The sequence below is a fragment of the Asparagus officinalis genome, chromosome 7 (assembly GCF_001876935.1).
Source record: "Asparagus officinalis chromosome 7, Aspof.V1, whole genome shotgun sequence".
Classification (NCBI taxonomy): domain Eukaryota; kingdom Viridiplantae; phylum Streptophyta; class Magnoliopsida; order Asparagales; family Asparagaceae; genus Asparagus; species Asparagus officinalis.
The window spans coordinates 130461551-130472985 of record NC_033800.1 but is presented as its reverse complement, the minus strand read 5'-3'; the positions used below and the strand labels follow the sequence as shown (position 1 = coordinate 130472985).

The window sequence follows — 11435 nt, the reverse complement described above, 5'->3', positions numbered from 1 at the left end:
GGATTTACTATCCATTTTCAGCATCTAAGAATAGTCTAAGTTGATACTGGTAAACAAAAACAATAAGAATTGATTAAAAACATCCGGTTGATGGATAACTTTTTTAAAAATATTATAGATTAAAAATTATCGACACTATATAAATTAAAGTAATTTCATATAATTTTAGTAATAAGTTGGGGTAGCCAAAATACATTCGTAACATTAATTGATAGATGTTTAAATCTATAGAAATGATAAAACACTATAATATTATACCTTAGCATTAATTAATTTTAATTTAGAAACTTTAATATTTGATGTTAATAATATTTATAGGGTAAAAGAATACAAGGAATTACATATGGAGAAACTATTAGAATATTTAGAGATAACTTTAAAAGAATTGAGTTATTTCCATTGCAAATGGGAAAGTGATGGAAATAAATCTAAAATTCAGAAAACGTCAATGAATCACTTGAATTGGCATTAACATAAGACATATCTATTAATGAAGCACTGAATGAGTTACATTAAAAAATAATTTAATAACTTTATCCTAATCAAAAAAAAAATCTCCATGGAAGACATAAGAAAAATTAGTAAGTATTTATAAATTCCATACCGTGTTCTTCAAATTAAATATTAATATTATAATCTAAGAGAAATTGGTAATGAATAATGCAGATATTTAGTTTAGATCTTTATGGAAAATGACAGGGATAGAGCAAATGTAATATTGTTAAAATAACAGAAATTCTTATTGGATGCACATCAGAAGAATTCATTTTAGAGGAAAATAAAGAGATAGCTTCTAATTTATTTAAGTAATAAATTAGAAACACAAAGAATTTTATATATATGAAATTAATATTTATTCTCATTGAAATAGATAAAAAATCAAAGTCTATTTTTGAGCAGTTTGTGTTGAACATCATAAGTACATTTGACTTCTTTGTAAAGTTAAATGAGATGATAAAAAATTAACGAGCCCAGGAAAGATAATAGCATAAAAAATACAAAATTAGCCTGATGTCACAATTGATGTAGATGATGAAGACAATACTCTAGAATTGTCCGAGAAATGATAAATGATAAACCTGAAGAAGGATTGATCTTAACTCAATAAAAAATAAAATAGAAGAAATAAAAACAATATTTTATGAATATTTTATAGAATAGTTTAATTATTTTGAGTGAAATTAGGAATCTTTAGAAGGGAGTTTCATGAATTTTTTTCAGTACTTTTATATTCTTATGTGGATGTTTTTATCATATAAAAGTATACTAGAGTTAGCATTAATCTTTAATTTATATTTTTTTATGAAGTCTATCAATGATTAGGAATAAACTTCATATTCTCTTTTGCATCGTTTTAACATACTTTAAATCAATCATTTTGCCATATTGGTTTTAAATATTCACCTTCCTTGTATAACACTATTTTAATATTTTTCACTTTGCAATGCTATACTTTCTCAAATAAAGCTTAGTTTCATATCGGTCAAAAATAATATGAAAATTCAAATACACCAGAATTTGAGATGATTCATTAAGAAAAATTAGAGCTTTGGAAGGTTAAATAGCAAAGATTGAGGAACGTGGAACATTTGTTGGAGAAAAAACATTAATGAGGTCCGAGGATAGCTTAGAGCTAAGAACTTTACCCTCTACACTAATATGTTTATGAAAAATTTCAATAATTCAGGAGGTTTTGTGTAATTTGAAAATCATGTGTGGTTCTTTCTAATTTAAGGGTTTTTAAACAAAACCTTAAAATTCAGGGAGCAATTTAATTAGTTGCAGACCATCGTGTATCAAGCTCAACTAAATCAATTTCTGTACCTACCAAATCACATCAATTCAAAGAAAAAACAACAATCAACTAATTAAAAGCATGCAAAGAAGAAGAAGAAATAAATATAATTAAATAAATCTAAATTAAAATAATATCAAACATTAAGATTTACCTTGATATATGTGAGAACCTGCAACAATCAAATCTTTATTTCTCTAAATTCTGCATGAAAATTGAATAATTTTGAAAAAATATCAATCTTCATAAAAATTAATTGCAGCGTAAAACAAATATCACCATTAAATTAAATACACAATATATTTAAAGAATAATCATGAAAATAAAAAACCATACATGTTGAAGGAGATGGAGAGTTACTATGAAAATTGTGTAATTTCTTAGTTTATATATAGGCATGAGGTATTACACGTGGTAGGATAATAGTTATAATTAGAGTTTTATTAGGATTTGATCATAATTAGAATATTTAATTAATAATAGTTCTGATAATCTGTTAATCTAAATAGTTCTGATAATCTAAATTAGTTACACGCTCCAAAAAAATACTCGAAAGTAACAAAATTACATCAGAATAATGGCCGTAGAAGCAGCATCACCCATAGTTGTACCAAACCTCCTATCCACTGCAATTTGATTAAAAAAAAACCTTCACAATAACTTTAAGTTCAAGTATTATAGATGTTTCATTTAATTTTAGAAAGTTTCAGGGTTTCGCCAAAATAGACAAAAGTTTCACGACTAATAATTTGTTATAATAGTAATCTGTTATGATAATTAGTTATGATAGTTATAATAATAATATGTTATTACGGGGTTGATTTAGATCACGACTAAGCAATTAAGATATAATCTGTTATTACGGGTTTGATTTAGAGATAATGCTAAGTTCTGATAGTTATGATAATTATAATAATCTGTTATAATTATCATTAAAATTTATTCGGTTTTAAAATACATATGCTAAGTTCTGTTGTAATTAGAATTTGAATATAGATAGGATAGTTCAAACTATATAGGGATATATTTGTCTATAGAAAGCTTTTTCCAAACTCATGTTTTTAAAGGGAGTATGATATGATATGATATGATATGATTAATAAATAAAATTTATTTTCGGAGCATAGCAACAAACCTCTTACTTTTAGGGCCTGTTTGTTTCACCATTTTTTTGGAATAGGAATGGTATTTGGACTTGACAATGGCGTTTTCGTAATTAATGGATTCCAAATGAATCCTAATCCTGAGTTTGGTTCAAAAAAAAAATTATAGAATTGCTAATCTATAAAGTGGCTCAAACAGTGTATATTTCAAGAAATCCAAATCCACTCCATTTGCTAGGAATTGAGTGGAATTTCTGACACCTCTCCTTTTTTTTATTCTAATTCCTAATCCTATTCCTAATCCTTGGGTGAAACAAACATAGAATACAAAAAAAATGGGACTCCATAAAACTAAAACTTGTCCATAAATTTTTTTATGGATTAGGTTAGAATCCATAAATAAAATAGGATTCCTAATCATATTCCTACTCTCTATTGAACCAAACAGGTCCTTATTCCAAAAGGGGAAAATCAGTTTGTGGTAACTTTACCAGCGGTCATCATACCACTGCCTCTCCCCAATTTCGAATCCCCAAAAACCCGCGCCCAAATGCCAAACCCTAACCCCCAAAATGAAGAAAGACGAATGGAGCCTCGAGGACTTCGAGATCGGAAAGTTCATCGGCGAAGGAAAATTCGGCAAAGTCTATCTCGCCCGAGAAAAGCAGGTACCTTTACCTCTTCTCCTCTCTTTTCTCCCTCCACAAATTCTTCAAAAACCCTAATTTTGATATTGAATCAGAGCGGTTACGTAGTGGCACTCAAGGTAATTTTCAAGGAGAAGCTCGAGAAGTATCGATTCCATGCTCATCTTCGTCGCGAGATCGAGATCCAGCACGGGCTTAATCATCCTAATGTCCTTCGTCTCTTTGCTTGGTTTCATGACGATTCTAGAATCTTCTTGGTTCTTGAGTACGCTGCGAGAGGAGAGCTTTACAAGTTTCTTAAGGATTTGCATCATTTCTCAGAGAAGCGAGCTGCCACGGTAATTTTAACTGCATCGAGAGGTTTTTTTTTATTAGAGTGGAGGAACGTACCAAAATTGGATGTTCAAGATTAGATCTTGGCCAGAAATTGAAGTTTTTGGATGGCTAGTAGGTGAACTTTTTTTTTTGTTATTTTGATAAAGAAGAAAATTTCCATTTGAATTGTATTTTTAAAATGTGATTCTATATTCACTTTCAAGTATTGATAAGCATATTTTTATTACTAGATTTAATGAAAGAATTACATAGGGTTACATTTGGGTAACCTTAAAAACATGCCTTTTTATAATAATTTCTCTTTCATTTTTTTGATAAAATAAATAATCTGTCCTTCAGTATCTCAATTTATTATTGTTGAAGAATTATTTGATAATGATTAGGGATTTGGAAAACAATGTTTTGATTGCAGGCCGTTTACAAGGAAAATTTGAAACTTTTGTTCATTTTCTTGAATATATATGTTTTTTTATTGGTACTTGACAGTATGTTTCAAGCTTAGCCGGGGCTCTAGCCTACTGCCATCAAAAACATGTAATCCACAGGGATATCAAGCCGGAGAACTTATTGCTGGATGTTGAGGTATGAGTGTTTTATTCCTTCTTTTTTTCTTGTTATATTTGATGTGATTTTTGTTCCTTACTGCTTGGATGATTGATTTCATTCATTTTCTCTTGTTGTATCTTTTAACCACTTAAAAGTTTCTTCAATGTATGTATACAAATTTCATTGCTGTTAAGCATGTGAACTCTCTTCTATTTCATTCTTGAGAAGACAATTTTGAAGATTGCATGATTAAAGCGACAACATTCATCCACCAGATTTATTAGAGCAGCAGGTCTCAAGTGCTCATACATTGAAACCTTATTATCACCACCAAAACTTACATTTTCCCCAGTATTTATTCTGATCTTCACTTGCTCAATGTGAGGCGTAATATTGAGACTTGGACGTAAAGTGTTGGTTCATAAACCATTAGCTTGCTTTTCAAAAAAAGTTTAGCCAAGTCTGACTCCTAATAGCTTGATTCTTAACTTGTGGCGTCTCTGATAAACAGAGTTCAAAATGGTCCTGAAGATTAACATGTTGGCAAGCAATAGTTGGCTCAAACTCTTAGGAATAATTGCTCAAGGAAAAATCACAGCTTTTGGTCTGAGTAATTATTTTGAATATTGTTACTACCATTGTTATTCCAGCAACTCTAGTTTTCTTGACTATTTTACTGTAATCGAATATTGTTATAATACCTTATGTCTTATAGATGACACTTTGCTCTTGAACTTTTGTTTGAGCTAGTGGTGATGAATTCTGAGATCATTCTAAAGAGGCAAGAAATCTAGAAGATGGGATATCTTGGTGTAAATTCTTAAGAAGTTTGTCTACCAATTTAAGCCAGTTGGAGAATAGAATCTTTCTAAAAAACATAGGAATGTGGAGTCTTTGGAAAGCCGTATATGCTCGTAACTAGGTCTCTTAAGAATGAAGGAGAGACAGCAGCGAAACTCTTCAGAGATAGAGAAGCAGGACTATGTTACTATATGGGTAAATTATCCCAAGTTTGCAAGGTTTAGGGGGGGTTATTGCTTGGGACAAATTGGGGCCAAGTGGGAAAATTGTTCCAATGGAACAATTTTACCCCTTTGGGATATTTTGAGTGGGGTAAAGTGGGATAAAGTGGGATAATGAGATAATTTGAGCCTTTGATTTGACAATTCATGTGGGATAATTGATGATGGAGACCTTATTAAAATATAATTTTATCTATTAATTATTTCTAAATTAACTTATTCAATTGATTTAGTATATTATTTAGTATATTATTATAATATAAATATTATTTTACTTTATATTAAAATATAATATATTGTACTATACTTATAAATTACTATTATATTATATTATATTATATTAGCATGCTATACTATATATAATAATTAATATAATATAATATCAATATATTTAATATAATATTTTAATATAATACATTATTTTATTTATACAAAAATATAATATGTTATACAATAATTACTAATTAACATTCTATTAGTATGCTACATTATATAATAATTGATATAATATATGAATTATATATATATAATATAATACTTTAATAATATATTATAATATAGTATCATAGGATATAATGTACTTTATAAAATATTATAATATTGACTTTATTCAATGTAATATTTTTAAAAAATTTATATTCAAAATTAAAATATAATATAACATATATATATATAATATATATATATATATATAATATAATATTATATATATATATATATATATATATTACATGATAATTACAATAATATATATAAAAAGGTATCATGTTATAGTATGATATATTATATTATTTCAAACTATAGTATTATATTATATTATATTATAATAGTATGTCATATATATAATAACTAATAATAATATTTTATTAAATTAATTATATAATATTATTAATATATGTTATTACAATATTATATAATATTATAATAAATATGTTATACTATAATTACTATTATATAATATTATTAATATATATATTATATATATGTTATTAAAATATTAATATATGTTACTAAAATATTATATAATATTATAATAAATACGTTATACTATAATTACTAATTAATATTATATAATAATATATTACATAATATTATTAATATATGTTATTTAAATATTATATATATGTTATTAAAATATTAATATATGTTATTATATAATATTATTAATATATGTTATTACAATATTATATAATATTATAATAAATACGTTATACTATAATTACTATTATATAATATTATTAATATATGTTATTAAATTATGTCATTAAAATATTAATATATGTTATATTTTATATATCATGTCATATATTTATAATATAATTAGCATGTATTAGTTAAGTAATACAAAAATATTTTAAAATTATCCTAATTGCCTTCAAAGTGGAACAACATTATTCCAATAAGGAGGATGGGGTAAATTTTTACTATTGGCATAAATTTTTGTATATGAGTGGGGTAATTTTATCCCAAGTGGTGTAATTGTCTCACTAGTGTTCCAAAAAACCAATAACACAAAAATGTATTATCCTTATTCTATTGTCCCAATGAATAACACTATGAAATAGAATCCCCAAAATTATCCTATTATCCCCCAAAATATCCCAACCAATAACCCCTCCTTAACATTTATAATTTCGTAATTTATGCGCCTGTTTGGCAAAATGCTTAAAACTAGGTCAGGATCAACCCTGATCCGGTTTTATCCTAAACTAGGTTATATTTGGTTGTTTTTTTTTTTTTTTTTTTTGGGGGGGGGGGGTTGTTGGCTTTTTTTTTTTTTTTTTTTTTTTTTTTTGGGGGGGGGGAGTTGTTGAAAAGAACCCGTTTTAAACCCAAAATTTGATTTAAAAAGAAGTGGGCTAAGTCCGACCTATTTTAGACAAACACAAAAAGAATCAAAACTGGGCCAGGACTGATCCTGACCTAGTTTTGAAGAATTTTCAAACACTCACCTATGTTTAGATTATTTTTTTATTTTTTTATTTTTTTATTTTTATTTTTATTTTTATTTTTTGTGGGGGAAAGGATAGGATCTCAAACTCTAAAACCCCTGATGAAATTACATATTTTTAGTTGTTAACCATTATGAGTTACATGCTGAGTATGGAGCTTAGACCCTTTATCATCTCTTATCTTCAATATCTTTATCTACATCACTTTTAGGCTGTGGCAAGATCTTGTGGCGAGATCTCGCCGCCTAAAAGTGATGTAGATAAAGATACCGAATCACTTTCAGGCAGCGACAAGAGCTACCAGTGAATCACCTCTTATTTAATGTCCATTTCCTTAGCAACATTGATATCTTTGCTCACAACCTATTTCGGTTTGCCCTCATCCTAGCAACATCTATTCTACTATATAAAGCACACAATGGGGTAGGAAAGAAATTGTAGAAACGGTGGACATTACCCTACGTTCTACAAGAGACAGATGAAAAATTTTGTCTATTCATGGATATGCCTTTTTTCTGCTTTCTATGAGAGGCAGACGAAAAATTTTCTGTTTCATCTATTAGACTACTACTAGAGTATTTAGTGCAAACTGCAAACACAGTCTTTTTAAATCAATCAGGAATATTCTGTTTCTCTCTTACACTCAAAACCTAAATGAAAATTTCTCAGCCAAACTATAACAAGTTCTTGCGCAAAAAAAAGAACGTATCTGATAAACAACGTTCAAATTGGTCTTAAAGGTTACCATGTAGAGGGGTACTACAGACACACCATCTACCACACCATCAATCACACCTCCTCTCCTGCTACAGTGCAGCAAGTCCCATATAAATTTTTTAAAAAAATTTTATATGGGGCCCGCTACACTGTAGCAGGAGAGGAAGTGTGGTAGATGGTGTGCCTATATCATTTTCCTACCATGTAGGCAGGCAATAGTTGACTCAATTTCTAAGGAATGTCTGCACAAGAAAAATCACAGCTTTTGGTCTGAGTAATTATCTTGAATATTTTCAGTGTTGTTGCTATGGTTCCAGCAACTCCATGTAAAAGACGTGTATAACTCTAGATTATTTTATTGGAATTTAGTATTCTTGTATTCCTTGTGTCATATGGATGGCACTTAACTTCGACCTTAGATTTTTGTATGAGCTAGTGGTCGTAAATTCTCAGACATAGGCTGTCCTCGAAGAACCTTATAAGAGCTGGAGCATGCTAAAGAGAGAAGAAATCAAGAAGATGACATAACTTGGTGAAATTTCTTAAGAAGTTATTGTACCTTCTTGAAGAAATGTAAGCTGGATGGTTTATAGAATCTTTCAAAAAATTAGGAGTATGGATCCATCAGAAAATCATATCCACCTTTTGTTTCTTTTGAGAGAGCATGTTCACCTTTCATAACTACTAGGTCTATCAAGTATGAAGGAGAGGCAGTGGAGAAACACTCAAGACATAGAGAACACTCCAGATTTTACAACATCAAATTTTATAAAATTTTAATGTCCATATAACTTTAAAATTGTCTATATGAATGAGAAGGACACTGTACCAATTATCACTGTTTTAAAAAACATTCGCCTAGTCCTTTTTGGCGTAGTACGCCTAGGCCTAGACGGTACGTAGGCCACCTAACTAGCGCCTAGCGCCTAGGCGGTATTTAGGTTGTCCACCTAGATTTTACGAGCGTTTAGGGGAGCATTGTCTGCTTACATGGATTGCATCCTATAGGCCTTGGTTGTAATTTTATGTGTTGTAGCTTACACGTCCTTCAAACTCCATTAACCTCCAAATATGAACACCTCTACTACCTCATCGACCACCACTTAAATGAAGAAATAAATACGCCTAGACACCTGTCCGGCATCTAAGCTTTCTATAACATTGACATTCACTATTAATTATTGTAATTAAAAAAAAAACATCTTAGGCTCTAGCCTTGTTAATTATTATTTTGGCTATTTAGTATCTAAGTATGCATGATTTATTGTGAAACTAAGATTGCTATCTTTTTTTTAAAAATTTATATGAATTTAATACATATTTTTATCAATTATTATAATTAAATAATTTAAAAATAGTCAAACGCCTAGGCGTTGCCTAAGCGTATGACGTACGACCAGGGGTCTAGTCGCTAGGCGCTCGCTCAAACGCCTAGTCTGTCTAGCGCCTTCTGTAACATTGTCGAGCTCCCCCGATCTTTATAAATACTAACAAGGCAAAAAGCACTTAAATATATATTTAAGTTAGTTAATAACAGTAACTTAAACTTAAGAAGTGTAAGTTAACAATAAACTTAAGTTTAAGTTTAAGTAAACAGTAAAGTTACTTAAGTTAACAATACTTTAGTTAACAGTAAACTTAAGTTTAAGTTTATTCTTAACTTAAACTTAACAGTAACTTATAAGTTAATAGTAATTTGAGTTAAGAATGAGTTTTTCATTGTTGAGATGAACTTATAATTTGAGTTGAGAAGTATAAACATACAAAGAGCTATTGTAATTGGTAAACCAAGCAATTTAGTTAATAGTGTTGGTATTTTAGTATTTATGCATCTTTGATTGAGTATATATATATTTATCTTTAAGTATCACAATTAAAAAAATAAAAATAAAAAAAAAACGCCCAGAAACCGCTTAGGCGCTCGCTTAGGCGACTAAGCGCTGGGCGCCAAGTCCGACGCCTAGAACCGCACAACGTTTAATGTAACATTGCCAATTATTTTTCTGCACATTTTTTTCAAAGATAATAAGAATTCACATCAAAACCTTATCTTGCAGGGCAGGTTGAAGATCGCAGACTTTGGATGGGCTGTGCAGTCAAATGCAAAGAGACACACAATGTGTGGTACAATAGACTACCTTGCACCAGAAATGGTGGAAAAAAGGGAACATGACCATGCTGTTGATAACTGGACTTTAGGCATTCTTTGCTATGAGTTCCTTTATGGTGGTCCACCATTTGAAGCTGAAGACCAGTATGATACATTTCGAAGGTAAGAAGAGAAGAGAAAAAGAAATATAATAGCTGCCTCTTTAGTCTTTATGACTTCACGATTTTTCTTATAACGAGTGAACATCGTTAACCAGGATCCTGAAAGTTGACCTGAAGTATCCTTCGACTCCTCGTGTATCAGCTGAAGCAAAGGATCTCATCAGTAAGGTAATTCCAACAGTGCCCATTTTTTTTTTCTCCTGTAAAAAGATAATTTCAAGTGTTAATTGCAGATAAACCCCCTGTAATTCTATTGGTTGCAGATAGACCCCTGAGAAACTTTTTGACACTTTTACCCTTAGAGAAAGAAAATTATTATTTTTTGACAGATAGACCTCCTGAGGGTAAAAGATTAAAAAAAAAAGTCGCTGAATAGGTCTATCTGCATCAGTAGAACTACAGGGGACCTATCCACAATTGGGCAATCATACAGGGGTCTATCTGCAATTAACCCTAATCTCAGTGCAGTTCTTATGCCTTGGATTGATGATTGCAGCTTCTGGTGAAGGACTCATCAAAAAGGTTATCTCTACAGAAGATCTTGGAGCATCCATGGATTGTCAAGAATGCAGACCCTTCTGGAAGCTGCAATGAATAGCGTTGAGTTGTACGATTCGTGGAATATCTAACTGCTTCTTGAAGCAAACTTAGCCAATTGCTTCGTTCATCATTTGCTTTTTGTAGTATAACTGTCATCTCCAGACTTCTCATCAGGTTGTGTCTTTACCTATGAACTTGACCCTTCATATTATTACAGCGTACAGTTGCAACTTGCAACCAAATTATATGGACCAGAAGTAGGTAAACAAAATTTTGAATTTGCAATGTACAACGTTGTCATATGATCTTACGAAGTTGTTAACCCTAGTGAAATTCGACAAATGGATTAACAAAATAGCGTATTTTGCCATCATGAACAATACTGCTGAGTTATATTATACCATCCACAAGATGTTTACCTTGGCATATCATTCTTGAATACTAAAGTGATTTTTTTTCCTTTCAAAATCTTTGAATAGCAACATATAGTTTATACCATTAAATTA

General features: G+C 29.7%; 1 protein-coding gene across 1 annotated transcript; it reads left to right on the top strand.

Annotated features, from left to right (window-relative positions):
• On the top strand, positions 3400-11262 carry LOC109850538 (serine/threonine-protein kinase Aurora-3). Its single transcript, XM_020420565.1, has 6 exons — positions 3400-3566; positions 3641-3883; positions 4368-4463; positions 10176-10390; positions 10485-10557; positions 10886-11262. Exons 1-6 carry the CDS (start codon positions 3471-3473, stop codon positions 10985-10987), a joined length of 825 nt encoding a protein of 274 aa, XP_020276154.1. The 5' UTR covers positions 3400-3470; the 3' UTR covers positions 10988-11262.